The 16,633-nt window shown below is 37.2% G+C and overlaps 5 protein-coding genes across 8 annotated transcripts in view; all 5 read left to right on the plus strand.

Moving 5' to 3' along the window:
* LOC104750895 (L-tryptophan--pyruvate aminotransferase 1-like) overlaps positions 1-2,445 on the plus strand; it is a 13,378-nt gene extending 10,933 nt beyond the window's left edge. The window contains exons 2-4 of the mRNA XM_010472750.2: positions 1,314-1,603; positions 1,699-1,994; positions 2,115-2,445. Of these exons, the coding sequence (XP_010471052.2) occupies positions 1,314-1,603; positions 1,699-1,994; positions 2,115-2,299 (771 nt within the window). The 3' untranslated portion in view covers positions 2,300-2,445. The remainder of the gene's footprint in view (positions 1-1,313; positions 1,604-1,698; positions 1,995-2,114) is intronic.
* Positions 3,840-8,257, plus strand: LOC104750896 (anthranilate phosphoribosyltransferase). 4 transcript variants are annotated; one of them, XM_010472752.2, is made up of 11 exons: positions 3,840-4,296; positions 4,595-4,657; positions 5,358-5,777; positions 5,881-6,038; positions 6,148-6,231; positions 6,340-6,392; positions 6,547-6,628; positions 6,803-6,910; positions 7,090-7,213; positions 7,592-7,677; positions 7,773-8,257. In XM_010472752.2, exons 1-11 carry the CDS (start codon positions 3,906-3,908, stop codon positions 7,992-7,994), a joined length of 1,791 nt encoding a protein of 596 aa, XP_010471054.1. In that variant the 5' UTR covers positions 3,840-3,905; the 3' UTR covers positions 7,995-8,257. The 4 variants fall into 4 exon arrangements, with proteins under 4 accessions (XP_010471054.1, XP_010471053.1, XP_010471055.1 ...); XM_010472751.2 differs by lacking the exon at positions 4,595-4,657 and adding an exon at positions 4,701-4,996 and having other exon boundaries at positions 3,840-4,000; positions 5,295-5,777; XM_010472753.2 differs by lacking the exon at positions 4,595-4,657 and having other exon boundaries at positions 5,295-5,777.
* Positions 8,594-12,013, plus strand: LOC104750897 (glutamate--glyoxylate aminotransferase 2-like). Its single transcript, XM_010472754.2, has 13 exons — positions 8,594-8,784; positions 9,222-9,358; positions 9,461-9,526; positions 9,611-9,728; positions 9,818-9,899; positions 9,998-10,085; positions 10,254-10,412; positions 10,522-10,695; positions 10,814-10,945; positions 11,024-11,089; positions 11,176-11,240; positions 11,342-11,590; positions 11,683-12,013. Exons 2-13 carry the CDS (start codon positions 9,242-9,244, stop codon positions 11,804-11,806), a joined length of 1,440 nt encoding a protein of 479 aa, XP_010471056.1. The 5' UTR covers positions 8,594-8,784; positions 9,222-9,241; the 3' UTR covers positions 11,807-12,013.
* On the plus strand, positions 12,645-13,115 carry LOC109129639 (cyclin-dependent protein kinase inhibitor SMR2-like). Its single transcript, XM_019238145.1, has one exon. It carries the CDS (start codon positions 12,728-12,730, stop codon positions 13,031-13,033), a length of 306 nt encoding a protein of 101 aa, XP_019093690.1. The 5' UTR covers positions 12,645-12,727; the 3' UTR covers positions 13,034-13,115.
* Positions 14,067-16,062, plus strand: LOC104750898 (F-box protein At1g70590-like). The gene is made up of 4 exons (XM_010472755.2): positions 14,067-14,766; positions 14,950-15,083; positions 15,464-15,646; positions 15,747-16,062. Exons 1-4 carry the CDS (start codon positions 14,214-14,216, stop codon positions 15,912-15,914), a joined length of 1,038 nt encoding a protein of 345 aa, XP_010471057.1. The 5' UTR covers positions 14,067-14,213; the 3' UTR covers positions 15,915-16,062.

Here is a 16,633-nt window from a genome sequence, read left to right on the forward strand (position 1 = left end):
TTTTTTTTTATGCAACTAACAAAACAAATATCAAGTGAATCTTGTTTTATAATATACAATACATATAGTGCTTGATCTTGACTAACTAATAAACCGATTTTTTAGTTAGACAAATCAGAACTCTGATTAATTAATTTAATTTGAGTAGGATTTTGGATCAAGTCCAGATCTATATTATCCTTGCTCTCTTTTTTGTTCTTAAATTAAATTTTCAAGTTTTCTTTCATTTGGATTTATAAACTAAATTATATATATAAAAAAAAAACAGAATATAAACGGATTTTTAAAAAATACTATTTTCTTGGTGTTGCTTTTGATTCATCTTCTAAAACTGCCTAACTAAAATGTAAACCCGACATAGAAGCAATTGATGTATTTCTCACTTATATGGGATGTCATACGTTACTTAAACGAAATACCCATTTATAAAAAAAAAAAATGCTAAAGAAGTATCTTCCTCTTTGGCCTTACATGAATCTTTGAAAGAAGCTTCATTAGGCCTTTTTGTATGGTTAATATTATAGTTTGATCTAAAATCGTAAGTCTCTTTTAAAAAAATAAAGTTGATATAATGTAAAGATTTAGTGGGCGTCGTCTGTAAAAAGCAAGATTGGAGATCTAAAAGACACGGTGACAGACATGTTTCTCGAACACAACACAACACAACACNTCGAACATAACACAACACATCCACCAATTTTTTTTTCTTTTTTCTTTTTGGTTTAACGTACAAAAACCCTTTCTTTTCTTACACATACTCCTCCTACATGTGTTGTAGATTCATGTGCAAAGACATCAGTAACATGCTCATGTCCCCCTATTTTTTTTTTTTTTTTTTTTTGCTTTTACCAAAAACCATTCTTCTCTTTTTTAATAGTTCATTCTTGAGAAAATACAATCTTTTTTATATTTTTGCACATAGACTNGTATGGTTAATATTATAGTTTGATCTAAAATCGTAAGTCTCTTTAAAAAAAATAAAGTGTAAAGATTTAGTGGGCGTCGTCTGTAAAAAGCAAGATTGGAGATCTAAAAGACACGGTGACAGACATGTTTCTCGAACACAACACAACACATCCACCAATTTTTTTTCTTTTTCTTTTTGGTTTAACGTTTTTTTTTACAAAAACCCTTTCTCTTCTTAGTTCTTACATATACACTCATACATGTGTTGTAGATTCATGTGCAAAGACATCAGTAACATGCTAATGTCCCCACTATTAATATTTTTTTCTTTTACCAAAAACCATTCTTCTCTTTTTTTAATAATTCATTCTTGAGAATGTAAAATCTTTTTATATTTTTGCACATAGACGTATGTGGAGGAGACGACATATGTTCGTTCCGGTATGTACAATTGGGAAGGAGACGCATGGAGTTTCGACAAAAAAGGTCCGTACATCGAGCTAGTAACGTCACCCAATAACCCTGACGGAACCATTAGAGAGACTGTGGTGAACCGTCCAGACGACGAAGAAGCCAAGGTAATCCATGACTTTGCCTATTACTGGCCCCACTACACTCCCATCACTCGCCGTCAAGACCATGACATCATGCTCTTCACTTTCTCCAAGATCACAGGCCACGCGGGGTCCCGCATCGGGTTAGATATTTATTTAAAACATGCTTACAAGTAAAAAAAAAACTAGATAGTATAAAAGATTAATTTATTTACTTTTGTTGGATGATATAATGAAGGTGGGCATTGGTGAAAGACAAGGAGGTGGCTAAGAAGATGGTTGGGTATATAATAGTGAACTCGATCGGTGTGTCTAAGGAGTCACAGGTTCGAACGGCTAAGATCCTCAATGTTCTAAAGGAGACTTGTAAGAGTGAGTCCGAGTCTGAGAATTTCTTCAAGTATGGTCGTGAGATGATGAAGGATCGGTGGGAGAAGCTACGTGAAGTGGTGAAAGAGAGCGATGCTTTCACTCTTCCCAAGTACCCTGAAGCATTTTGCAACTACTTTGGAAAATCACTCGAATCTTACCCTGGTAAATTACTACTACTACTACTATTTATTTCACTAAACGACGTAATGTTTTGTAACGGTTGGATATAAATGAATACGACGTAACGTAACGGTCGTCGTGTTTTTTAAATATGGGTTACAGCGTTTGCGTGGTTGGGGACAAAGGAAGAGACGGATCTGGCAAGTGAATTGAGGAGACACAAGGTATTGTGCAGAGCAGGAGAACGTTGTGGATCTGACAAGAAGCATGTCCGTGTCAGCATGCTTAGTCGTGAAGATGATTTTAACGCCTTTCTCGAGAGACTTGCCAACATGAAAGCTCATTAAAAGCATTGACCTCTAGATCATCATAAGCACTTATAACGCCTTACTATAATTAAGATGACTTTTCTAGTTTTTTTTTCTGAATAAAATGTAAAATTTATCGAAATTTTTTTTTTACATCGGCCTTATTTCAATCTTGGTTTAAAGTATAGCAGTTAAAAGAAAAACAAAACTGAAAACATTTCCATGACTTTTCTAGTTTTTAGCTTTTACCCTAATGTTTATCGATAAATAAATATGTAGAACCAAAGAGGTAGAACTCTGAACTCCTCCCTCTCTCTTTATGGCCTTTTAGTTTCTTTCTCTATGGATGTGAAATATCAAGGTGACTTAAGACGACCTGTTCCACGAGAGAAGTTTTTTCTTTTTGGATAAATCTTGGATTTGTTTATAGACCCTAACTACTTATCTTGAAGCATTCATGGGTTGATGTCCAAATTAATATGGATATAGTTCGTAACTAGTCCCCGTAATAGGATATTAGGATCCATCATGCAGAGATTAAACACTGTCTAACTTCTATTTTGATAAATCAAATACATTTGTATGCGCTTACATCGAAAGCATCAAGCATGACTAGTCCAAATACACTGGTGTGGTCCAAACTGAACTTAAAAATTGATTTCTTGCTGTTATTATATTTTTTTTTTTGATTAAAAATTTGATGATATTTTGGTTCTAGAAAATCAATAGAACTAACTATACCAAATTGTTTCTAAATATCAAATATTATTGAAATATCTTAAATGAATATTAGATTACAAAATCTATCAAATAAGTTATAATTATTGAAGCATATAAACTAATCAACAACAGATATAAATAAACAGTTAAACAAAAAAAAAGCAAAGCAGAAAACGTTAGTCTAAAAGATTGACAAAAATAGAGATTATAAATTCAAATTAGATACATTATAGGCAACTCCAATAGACCATTACATTAGTAGTTGACAATTCATTTTCTATATATAATTTTTTTTACCTTAATTCATTTATGGTTTAAACACTTGCACATAAAAATATCACAAACCAAAAAATGTGGCTCGTTTTTTTTTTTTTGTAATCCTTGTACAAGTTTGATGTCGTAATTTCTTTTATATTTACTATCAGATTTAGAAGATTTTTAGTCAATCTAAAACTTGACAAGACCTAGGGAAAAAGAAAAAAAAAAAAGAGGTATTTAGAAATACCTCATATGCGGCGAAACTATATATATATATATATGTATATATGTTTTTGTTCCTTGTTATCTCATCTTCTTCTTCTCATCCTCTCCTCTGCCTGGACTTGAACTTATGAGGTGAAGGAGCTATGCCCTCAAACCAAATGAGCTAACAAGTCCAGGCGCTGATCGATCAGCTTTCCAACAATAAGTACTTTGTATCCGTTCATGAGTAAAGGCTACATTTTCTTATAGGCCCAAATAAATCATAAAAGGCTTCTGCACACATATAAGAATATTGAGCCCATATAAGCCTATAATTTTATTTTATTACAAAGTGGTCCTTATTTAAAATTTATATTACAATTATATCATCATCGTCATCGTCATCGTCAACTGAGAACTCGAATTCTACAAACGGAGATAACAGTAGAAGCGGATTCAGGCGATGAAAGCTTTTCTAAATCCAGAATCTTCCTTCTCTCTATCGTCGATCTCTTCTTCACAGATCAACAACAGGTCTCTAAACTTCAACGGACTGAGTTCTTCATGTCTCCGGTTTCCTTTTACCGATTACGGTGGCCGTACAAGGTGGCGGAAGGTCAATGGTGGGTTGAGTATAAAGGCGGTGTTGGATTCCGCAATGATGGAGCAGTTGGGACTGAAAGAATCTGATATTAAGAATCCGGCGTTATCTTCCACTTATCGGAGATCAGCGATTCCAAAGCCAAACCCTACAGTTCTTGATGCTCAAGCTAGGGTTTGTACAGGGCCGACTCAGACTAGACCCCTAAGTGAAGAACAAGCTTTTAAGGTGTTTGATACTATATTAAGATCAGGTAAGCATTTTCATTAAGATCAGGTAGATTCATGTTTGGGTGGTAGTGGACGAAAGAACTGATTTTGATAGATCTTTAAATTGCCTCTGTTTAGCTCGAAAGCCTAAGCATTTGAAAGTTTCAAGCTTTACATCTTCAGCTTGTTTGATTTTGGTGTTACAGTTGTGCGGCTTTGTAAGAATTTGGGATTATGATTTGCATAAGGTTTTTGGTTCTTTTTTTAGCAACTTTGTTCATTGATTGGCTCGATAGAGTTCTTGCCTTCTTGGGCCTCATTACTCGTCTCACTGGGATGCAGCTAGAGGGGAGCTAAAAGATGAAGAACCTGTTTCAAAGGCGCAACTTGGGGCATTTTTTGCTGGTATGACAATCCGTGCANGGTCTCTAAACTTCAACGGACTGAGTTCTTCATGTCTCCGGTTTCCTTTTACCGATTACGGTGGCCGTACAAGGTGGCGGAAGGTCAATGGTGGGTTGAGTATAAAGGCGGTGTTGGATTCCGCAATGATGGAGCAGTTGGGACTGAAAGAATCTGATATTAAGAATCCGGCGTTATCTTCCACTTATCGGAGATCAGCGATTCCAAAGCCAAACCCTACAGTTCTTGATGCTCAAGCTAGGGTTTGTACAGGGCCGACTCAGACTAGACCCCTAAGTGAAGAACAAGCTTTTAAGGTGTTTGATACTATATTAAGATCAGGTAAGCATTTTCATTAAGATCAGGTAGATTCATGTTTGGGTGGTAGTGGACGAAAGAACTGATTTTGATAGATCTTTAAATTGCCTCTGTTTAGCTCGAAAGCCTAAGCATTTGAAAGTTTCAAGCTTTACATCTTCAGCTTGTTTGATTTTGGTGTTACAGTTGTGCGGCTTTGTAAGAATTTGGGATTATGATTTGCATAAGGTTTTTGGTTCTTTTTTTAGCAACTTTGTTCATTGATTGGCTCGATAGAGTTCTTGCCTTCTTGGGCCTCATTACTCGTCTCACTGGGATGCAGCTAGAGGGGAGCTAAAAGATGAAGAACCTGTTTCAAAGGCGCAACTTGGGGCATTTTTTGCTGGTATGACAATCCGTGCAAATGCATTTCCGGAGGAAACTCAATGGAGCGAAGGGGAAAAGCGGGCAATGGATGTGTTTTGGCCACTCCTGGTTAGGGCACTACCTCCTGATGTGCTCTTCATTGCTGATCCTGAAGGCTCTCTTTTGGGTACGGGAAATTCGGTTGGACCAACTTTTGTTGGTAATGAAACTCGTGAGATGAGATTGGTTGGTGCGCTAAGAGAGATTTTGGCTGGAGGTCACCTTGGTTATGAAGAGGTTAAGGGTGTTTTAAGGGACGTACTTCCGCTTGAAAGGGATGGTAGCTTAAACTCGGGAGTAAGTGAGTCATTGCTTTCGGCGTTTTTGATTGGCCAACGCATGAACAGAGAAACAGATCGAGAGCTTAAAGCTTACTGTCTTGCATTCGATGACGAACATGGTAAAAAATCTCTTTTAGAATACAGTGGATTCAGTGGATTGAATGATAATTCGACAAGGATACTAAGTTCTGACTTGAGTTAAGTATCTTCAACTAATTTCAGGGGCTCCTCCAGTTGCTGATGTCAAATCGTTAACCCATTATGGCGAGCCTTATGATGGGAATACTCGATTCTTTCGAAACACTCTATTTGTGGCTACAGTTAGATCCTGCTATGGTGAATCTTCACTGCTCCATGGCGTGGAATGGATGCCTCCAAAAGTATGAATAACAAAAATGATCATTTATTTTTATCAGCATTACAGATGATGATAAGGAAATATTTTAGATTTCTTTTCATTAACTGTCTAACTCTTGTTACATTCTTCAGGCGGGTATAACTGAGGAACAAATGCTGAAGTTTATGGGAGCAAATACAAGCTTGTCTGTTCAGCAGGCAAAAGAACTCATCGAGGTGCCTACCATTATTTAAACTAATGTCCTACAGGTTTTCTCTTTACGTCTCCTGCAAGCCTATATTTATGATTTATGCGCTCTATAATATCCTGTTTGATTCTTCCAGGACGAGAAGGCTGGATTTGCATATCTCAGTCTACGGGAAGCTCGGCCGTCTTTGTATGAAATCTCAGAACCATCTGTTTGAGCCATTCCTTGTTTTTTCTTAGATCTTGGGCTATGCTAATGCGTACAACCTTTTCCTCCTTCCATAAACAGTTTGGTGGTAAAGAAAATACCTGCGCGTGTTGATAATTTTCTTTGATATTTGCAGATATTCGCTAATCGAAATGAGGGAGCATATAAAGAAACGCCCTCCTCTGGCAACAACGGAAAAAGTTCAACAATTTGTGAGGGTATGTGATCTATCACAGGTCACCGCATTTTATGCTCAATGCGTTTAGATTTGAATTGCTGGAGACGTTTAATAGCTCATGATGACTAAGACAAGTTTTAGGAGAAATAAAGCATTGAGGGATTGAGAGCAGGTGTCTGCATACAGGTATTTCATGGACTGTTTCTCACTGCAGGCGACAGGAAAGGAATCAATTGTGGCTGGGTTTTACCACGAAGGCTACGAAGAACCTCTCTTAATGCTTATGAGACGAAGAGGTGTCCATGCTGGTTTGGTTGTTAAGGTTGACTCTGTCTTTTGCCACAAATATATACTAATGCCTTAGCAGCTGTTACGCACTTGGAACTTAGTATTAGAACCTGAAATCTGTGAAGAACTCGTCCTTCTAGTTTCCATTTGAAGTTTTGAACTTTTAACAGAAAACTTATAAGGGAATTTATAAGATTTCTATTGGTAATGCAGGGCGAGGAAGGGGCTCTCTCAATGACAACACGTGTGCGAGCAGCAAGTGCATCAAAAGGGTTCCCAGTTAATTACTGTTCTGGGTTTCGTTCATCGAGTTCGGACACAGCTCTAGAAGCTGACGGTAAGGATAGCTATATTAACTTTCATAGTTCCAAACTAGACTCTATTGCTTGAATATTATTATATGAACCTAGGCGCAATTTGTTTTCTGGTTACCGGCTTGTAGGTGGTAAGAGTCCATAGGCGAATAAACTACCAGCTAACTTCATATTTGGTTGGCATGCAGTTTTGATCTACTATTTGCCTTGGTGATCGAAGTGTTTTGGTGGATTGGCCTTTCTAAATTGCTTTCCAATATAACACTAGAGCTGTCGTTTGTTTAGATTGGTCCTTATTCGAATAGATATGAAACTGCCGTGGTGCTAGTTTCTTTCTTGTTGTACATCGATATAGTTTCAGCTCCTAAAACTTATGGCTATAGTAACTTCTGGAATCGTAGGAGTGTCGCGTCAGAGTTTCAATCTTGAGGTGGATGCCAGAGACTATGGGTTTGAACCAACCGAGACTCCACGAACTGATCGTTCGGTAAAACCTCTAAAAACACGTTCATTTCACACTGTTGGAGGCAATGGTTGGAAACAAAGGGGAAAACTCTAGTAATACTTTTGTTGAATGAGCAGGTGTCAAAGAACATAGAGCTGGGTTTGGCAGCGCTTCGTGGTGAGAAAGGTGCGGCTTATGATAGAATTGTCCTAAATGCGGGGATTGTGGATCATTTGTTGGGAAGTGAAGGTGCAGAAGATGTAGCTGTAGCAATGGAGAGAGCAAAGGAAGCTATTGACAGTGGGAAGGCTCTAAAGAAACTTTTGAATTACATAGAGATCTCACGCAAGATGAAGTAGTTACAACAATGCGGAGAGTCTGACAAATCATACACGGAATAGAGAAAAAGCACACACCTTGCTGATTCTTTTTTGTTTTGTATTGTGTATTGTTGAAAACTGAGTGTTTTTTTACAGAATGGGACACACAACACAATGCTTTGTGGGGCTTTTCTATGGAGGGCTGGTAAAGTGTACAGAGTCTGGAGAACAAAAGTTTGTTATTTGTATTTGTATTTGTGTTTGTGATTTATGATTATGTTCGTAAGCCTCTTGCGCATTCATGATTCCATGTTACTGATTTAGTCCCCATCAAAGATTCGGATGGAGACGCTCGTTGTCTTGAGGACAATGAGAAAGAAACAAAAGCGTCTGTGTCTGGAGAAGAACATTGTGAATCGAAAACGCAAGGGACGTGCGACGTTACTACTTTCTATAGGTTGAGTTGCAAAAATATTCAGAAACTGTATGTATGCAAAATAAAAATAAAAACAGAGTCCATAGTCCATACAATTTGTCTCTACTTCTTTAAAAATCGTTTTTTTTTTAGCAAAAAGGTACAAAAATGACTTTTGGATATTGATAAAATCTCTTATTTGCATATTCCAGTGGCTCAGCTGCTTCGTCTTTTTATGTTCTCCTTATGCCACATGATCCGATCAGACGAGTGTCCAAATTCACGTCAGACACACAATCGTAATCTTGCCAAATTCTTTATATCATATAAAAAGACTAATGCAATAAGTGCCCACAAGTCTTTCTTGCTGTGCTCTCTAGTGACACCTTTGGGGGTTACGAAACTAATCCGAAGGTGAGTCGTTGCTGATCGAGATTTCCAAATTCCCACAGTTGATCAAATTTCGTGTAGTTTTGTCTCGATACCGAAAACCCATTTCAAAAGGCGTCGCCTTTTCTTTGATTTAGTTTGAGGTTGTTCTGTGGGGTTCACTCTCTACGAATCTAGTGTGTTGGTGATGATTTATTGGCGGTTTCTTCATTGTTAATGTATTGGAATAAGTTGATTGTAGAGTTCTGTAGTTATAGATTGGAGAAAAGTCCTCTTTTATGATCGAGTCAACAAGTCAACTCTCGTTGTGTTATGTGAAATCTCTAGTAGAGTCTACTGATACGCTTAAGTCCATTGATACCTCTTTAGCTCTACTTCACTGTTTGATTTACAAACTCGATTATGGCTCTTCTCGTGATGACTTCGTCAAAGTATTATACACCTGCTTATATTGTTTGTAGAGAGAAAGTAAATCCTGGAGATGTCTCTCAAGGCATTAGACTACGATTCCCTGAATGAAAACGTGAAGAATTGTCAGTATGCAGTTAGAGGTGAACTCTATCTCCGTGCTTCTGAGCTTCAGAAAGAAGGCAAAAAGGTAACAACTTTGTAATGTGTTGAGCTTCATTTGTTGTTATTAAACCTGAGATGTGGGCAGTGTATCTGGTTGCTTAACTTGTTTGATTGTCACATTTTACAGATTATTTTCACAAATGTTGGAAATCCTCATGCTTTAGGACAGAAGCCTCTGACATTTCCTCGTCAGGTATATATGCAATTCTCATGTTTTTTGACGTTATATCTTGTTCGATCTATAGATTAAGCCTAAAGATTTGGAAAACCAATGCAGGTGGTTGCTCTATGCCAAGCACCATTTCTGCTAGACGACCCAAACGTTGGGATGATATTCCCAGCAGATGCTATTGCAAGAGCTAAGCATTATCTTTCCTTGACTTCTGGTGGTCTTGGTATGTCTTTCTTAGACAACTCGGATCATGGTTTTATACTAGCTTAGGTTGTACAAATAAAAAGCGAGTTTTGCTTTACCTTTAATCAGGTGCTTACAGTGACTCAAGAGGTCTTCCGGGAGTTCGGAAGGAAGTTGCTCAGTTCATTCAACGGCGTGATGGATATCCAAGGTGATAGATAGCATCATGTTGATTATTTATGCAATGGAATACAATTGTTGTAAGAAAAACTACTCTGATGCCTTTTGGTTCTTATCTTCAAATTACAGCGACCCAGAACTTATATTTCTAACTGATGGAGCTAGCAAAGGTGTGATGCAAATATTGAATTGTGTCATACGTGGTCAGAAAGACGGAGTAATGAACCTTAACTCGCTTGTTCCTTTATCTAAAGTTTTTGTACACTGATGTTGAGCCATTTCGTTTGGTTTTCCCTAGTAAAGGTTTAGTCTAGTGAGAAGGCAAATGGTATAGTTTTAGGCTTGGTATATAAGCATCTGGGTCACAAGTTTTCTTGGTTGGCAGATTCTGGTTCCAGTTCCACAGTATCCACTCTACTCGGCTACTATATCTCTATTAGGTGGTACTCTTGTTCCTTACTATCTTGAAGAGTCTGAAAACTGGGGACTTGATGTTAACAACCTTCGCCAATCTGTTGCTCAGGCTCGTTCTCAAGGAATAACAGTTAGTATTCTTCCACTCCTCTTCTCGAATCTGTTGTTGAGGAATTTTTGTAATGAAATCTTACTTCTTACCGTCACCGCTCTAATATATGCTCGTATGGGTAATGCAGGTAAGGGCAATGGTGATCATTAACCCCGGAAACCCAACTGGCCAGTGTCTTAGCGAAGCTAACTTAAGAGAGATATTGAGGTTCTGTTGTAATGAGAGATTGGTTCTTCTTGGAGACGAAGTGTATCAGCAGAACATATACCAAGATGAGCGTCCCTTTATCAGTTCCAAGAAGGTACTAACTTCGTCTTTCATTGGTATCTTTTAACTCCTTAATTCCGATTCGACTAGCCTATCTCTGTAACTTCGTCTTTGATGATTGATCCTTCATTTTTGTCATGAATGTTGTAAAGGTTTTGATGGATATGGGAGCACCGATCAGCAAGGAAGTCCAGCTCATATCTTTCCACACCGTTTCTAAAGGATACTGGGGTGAATGTGGGCAAAGAGGTGGTTACTTTGAGATGACAAATATCCCTCCCAGGGTTTGTACCTGACCTTCCTTTTTTATAACCCATGATTTTGGTAATTAGCAAGAGTTTTTTAAATGTCTGGTAATGCAGACTGTTGAGGAGATATACAAGGTTGCCTCTATAGCTCTCAGTCCCAACGTCTCTGCTCAGATATTTGTAAGCTAGCCCTTCTTATGATTTTTAGCAACTGCTGGTTACCGAATGATTTCCTCGCTGAGCTCGATGAATTTTGTCTTGTGCAGATGGGTTTAATGGTTAGCCCACCAAAGCCTGGAGACATTTCTTATGCCCAATTCGTTCGTGAAAGGTAGATATAGTTAGTTTATATGTTCTGCTCATCTCTCTATAAAATCACCGCTTTGATGAAGGATCAAGATTTCATAACTTCATTTGGAACGTTATTAACAGCAAGGGAATACTAGAATCACTTAGAAGAAGAGCAAGGATGATGACTGATGGATTCAACAGCTGCAAAAACGTCGTCTGTAATTTCACAGAAGGTGCTATGTATTCGTTTCCTCAAATAAAGTTGCCGCCGAAAGCAATCCAAGCAGCCAAACAAGCAGGAAAAGTCCCAGACGTTTTCTACTGCCTTAAGCTCTTAGAAGCCACAGGAATCTCCACAGTTCCAGGCTCTGGATTTGGACAAAAAGAAGGGTGAAAAAACCTCCTGTTGTGACTAAAAAACAACATTTCCATGTTCTTACAAACCTCTTTGTGAGCTCATTATGTTTTGGTTTTTGTTGCAGGGTCTTTCATCTGAGGACAACAATCCTGCCAGCAGAAGAAGAAATGCCAGAGATTATGGACAGTTTCAAAAAGTTCAATGATGACTTCATGTCTCAGTACGGTGTTGGTTACTCCAGAATGTGAAAAGAAAAGGACTCTCATCACAGATCACTTGGTTCTTATTTCACGACATTATTATTGTCTATTCACACACTCTCAAAAAGCTATACCATACTGGTCCTACTCTCTGTAAAACTCTTCTTGTTGTGAGCTTTTAAAAAAACCTTTGTATCTATAATGTAAAAACAGAGCCACAAACATAATTAAAAAGTTAAGTTTTAAGGACGAGTACGGTAAATGATTTATATAATTACTAAGGTGGACTCTGGACAACAATTATAATATTAAAAAAATTAGGAATAAATAATGAACATGAGAATAAATTACGATATATATACTTTAGAAAATCGTTAATATTTATAAATAATTTTGTCTGTTTTTGTTTTAAAGGAGATAATAATTAAATAAGTTTAGCACTTATCTTATCGACTTATCATCATTAAACAAAGTTGTAGGCGAGTGATAAAACATAAGTATTTAAACTAATTTATACTAGTATAGTTAACATTATAAAAAAAAAACTTTCATCTTCGCCTTCTCCTTTTTGGAATTTTCTTCTCTAAGCTTCAAATAGAGAGAAGAAGAATATAGAGAGAAAACAGCCCTAAAACATATAAATTCTCTCTTTCTTTCTCCTTTTCCGAAAAGAAAAAGGAAATTGTACTCTTTTTTTTTCCTCTCTTTCTTTCTCCTCCCGCTTAAAAGTTTCTTCCTTTTTTTACCTCTTTAAAGATAATTTTTTTTTCTTTTTCTTTTTTCTTATATATTCAGTTGAATATTCAACAACCCTATTTCTTATTTTCACCAAAAAAAAAAACAACCCTATTTCTTATTTTCACCAAAAAAAAAAACAACCCTATTTCTTATTTTCACCAAAAAAAAAAACAACCCTATTTCTTATTTCTTCGTATAGTACTGTCTCTCTCTTGTTGGATTTTCAAAGTCATGGAGTTTCCTGAAAAGTCTCTTAAAGTGACGATCCCCGTGAAAGCTCCGGTGAGTTCATCAAAGCCAGAGAAAGAAGAAAGAAAAGAAGAAGATAAAGAAGACAACAAAGAAGAAGAAGAAGATGGATGCACCACTCCAAAGGGGAAAGAACATAGAATTCCGCCGCAACTCGAGTGTCCTCCGGCACCTCGACCAGGTATCTACCGGGGAAAGATCGAGAAACGCCGAGAAAAATCTTCCGGGCAAAGGAGTTTATCTTTCAACGTTCAAGAGTTGGATACTTTCTTCGCAAGAATACCATAATGTTGCTGACGATTCTTGATACATATGCATATTCTAGATTCCTAGCTAGTGAGTTTAGTTAATTCCTTATTAACTGAATAATTTGCAGGGTTTTTTTTTTTGTTTTTAACTATCTCCTTAACATAAAATATATATATATATTTTACTTTCTTTGTAGTATATATTTTTTTTACTTTCTTTGTAGTATATATATATTTTTTTGTGTGGTAAAATTAGATTTAATATAGAATAAAATAAGGATAAAGAAGAACTAATTAGCCCAAATTCAAATTGGTGACCAATGATCATATTGTTATGAACATTTTTTTCTTTTTGCGATGGATCATCAATCATGTGTGTGATATTATAAAATTGGCTAACAAAAAGTGACGAATTAAGTTCATAATTAATGAAAGGCCAAAACTTAGCTTGACTCAATTTATGTTTCCTACATTGGTCAAGCTACTGGATACTAACGTTTGAATCCGATTCGGTTTTTTTTTTTGGGTATCAATCAAACAAAAAAGTTGAGGAAAAATCAAACTTGGGAAAGTTGACCCACATGACACGGCCACACAACAAACCACAGTCCACTGAGAGAGAGTCTATGTAGAGGTCAATATCATGTTTGGTAATGGTAAGATAATTGAATAGGCCGTGTCGATCGAGCTGATTAGAAACCTATGTATTACAATGTCAACAATCTCATACATATACATACTCTTACTTTTGCATTTGACGTTCTCGGAGATTCTCAACTCTCAGATTCAAAATTCTCAATTTTAGTGGACAATCACATTCACATAAATATATTTCATACCAAATGTCATTCTATCCTATAAATATTTGTATACTCTAATTTTTGCAAGTTAATTTCCACATATTTAGTATTTAAAAATAAATGGATATTGCAGGCCCAGCCCAAAACAAATATTAATGTTTCGTGTCTGTTAGCTTTGGTCCACTGACCCTATACGAAATTTTCTTGGCGGTTTAAGTATTCCACGTTTCACAATATAATCTCGTGGATTGAATTGTCTCTCATCTTATAACAACCGTTCGATTACTAACCATATAACAAAAAACAAATTTACTCTGCACATACGCGGAAAAAAAAGGAGAAAAAAAAAAAGAAAAAACAAAACGAATCGTTTACTTACCCCTCTCTGAAACCGACGGTGGTCTTTCTTCGCCGGAGAAGATGAAGCAGAGAACGTGGCCTTGTAGATCTGAAGGATCTCGATTCACCTCCTTATCGTTTTTGAAACCTCAAGACAAGGAAAAACGCACTAGATTTTCTCCAATCAATAAAGCAACGACGAAGTCAAGCACAAGCACGAGCTCTAGGTCATCTTCTTCAACTTCTCCGTCGAATGAGTTCGGAGATTTCTCTATGCTACCATTTGATATACTGTTGAAGATCGCAGCGCCGTTTAGTCTTCCCAATCTACAAGCGGCGTCGTCGGTGTGTAAATCGTGGAGAGACGCGTTAAAGCCGTTGAGAGAGTCGATGTTGTTTCTTCGGTGGGGGAAAAAGTTCAAGCATGGTCGTGGAGGTGTGCGAGCGAATCGCGACAAGGCTCTTGATTCGTTTTTAAAAGGAGCTGCGCTTGGATCCACGCTCGCCATGGTTGATGCTGGGCTTGTGTATTGGGAAACGGGAGATAAGGATAAAGCTGTGTGTCTGTACCGGAGAGCTGCTGAGCTTGGTGATGCTGTTGGTCAATGTAATTTGGGGATTTCTTATCTTCAAGGTAATGAAACTTAAGTTCCCATGGTTTTGGTGGCTTTGATTCTTCTAACCTGCAATTGCAATTTTGAGTTGTTCATGATTGATATTGATGTTTTGTGGATCGTAGTAGATAGAATTTGGATTTGACGAATTGGTAATGGTTTGGTGGAGCATTTTCTGAGACATTGGTTGCTTGTATCTGCAGTTGAACCCACAAATCCCAAGGAAGCGATCAAGTGGTTGAGGCAGTCTGCAGAGAATGGTTATGTTCGAGCGCAGTATCAGTTAGCTCTATGTTTACACCAAGGCCGGGTTGTGCAACCCAATATGGTAGAAGCTGTATGTGCCTTCTTCTGGTCCTTTCTTTGTCCTTCTAGTTGAGTTTTTATAGACTTTGTATTTCTCTTTGTGTGGTGGTGATGCAATCTTGATTGAAAATTGCATCTTTGTTTCTGATTCTTCATATTTATGGCTACAACACACTCAGTGGGAAACTGATAATGCTATCTTTGGACATGTGCATTAGTTCATATTTGGGAATAGATAATGGTATGCTTGGACATGTGCATTAGTTCTTTTTTGGAAGCTGATAATGCTATGTTTGGACATGTGCTTTAGTTCATTTGTGGATATGTTCAGTTTCTGTCTTTAGCATCTTTCTAAAGAATCCATGAAGTTTGCATATAAATGATTGGAATTGTTCTTTTTTTTTTTGACAGACTAAATGGTACCTAAAGGCAGCAGAAGGTGGCTATGTACGAGCAATGTATAATATTTCGCGCTGTTACTTGGTTGGAGAAGGCTTGCATCAAAACCGCAAGCTAGGAAGCAAATGGATGAAACGTGCAGCTGATCATGGCCATAGTAAAGCTCAGTTTGAACACGGCCTTACTCTATTTTCGGTAAGAATCTCTATTTCAGCTGATCATGGCGAATAGTATGCCATGTTGGACCATGAGTTGATTCGATTTAGAACTGATGATTGTAATTGGGATAATGCAGGAAGGGGCGATGCTGAAAGCTGTACTTTACTTAGAACTCGCTGAACGTGGTGGTGAAACAGCTGCGGGTCACGTCAAGGAAGTTATCCACCAACAACTTTCTGCAACTTCTCGCCATCATGCCATTCAACAAGCCAATAACTGGCGTGCTCTGCCAGCTACGCGCTGACTCTTCATGTTTTGGTCAAGTGTTATTTATACATGTCTGTAACTTATATTCGACTTTGGCCATGATTCAATTACAAGACCTCATTTGACATTTCGACTTCTAGTTCACACTTTGATTATATATATAATCCAAAGAGTTGTAATTGGTATACGAGAAGTGTCATATCGCTATGCTTTGCAGCTTGAACAGCAGGGTATCTTGCTGACTTAGCTTTTGGGACTTGGGGTTTCAATACACAGTCGTGTAGTATATGAATTCTTAAATCCCAAATGAAATAGTCGAGAGAAGCAGATAAATAAAGAACGAGAAAGGTCTCCACAACATTGACAAAGCTTTCAGACGTTCTGATTGTATTTTCGTTGGGTTTGTGACATTAGTTCTTGTTTTGAATATTTTACGATTTCTTATTATCTTGCTTACGGAAACGAATTCTAAACTAAAAAACCATCAGTTTCATCGAATAACCTAAATCCATAACATGGTAACAGTTTAGAAGAGCAAAATTAGTTCTGTTAACACATTAAAATTGCTGTTGTAAATTGTTTGAATGCATTTCCAAAAACTTAATGACTGTTATGCAAAATCACACCATAGCCTCACATATGGTATAACCGATCAGATCATGCATCATTAAGCCATCAAGATGCTTTAAGAGACAATGGAATCTAGCAAACGCAAATGATTCAACACTGACGCAAATTCTAAAGCTACCAAATAAC

Source organism: Camelina sativa, chromosome 16 (assembly GCF_000633955.1).
Source record: "Camelina sativa cultivar DH55 chromosome 16, Cs, whole genome shotgun sequence".
Lineage (NCBI taxonomy): Eukaryota > Viridiplantae > Streptophyta > Magnoliopsida > Brassicales > Brassicaceae > Camelina > Camelina sativa.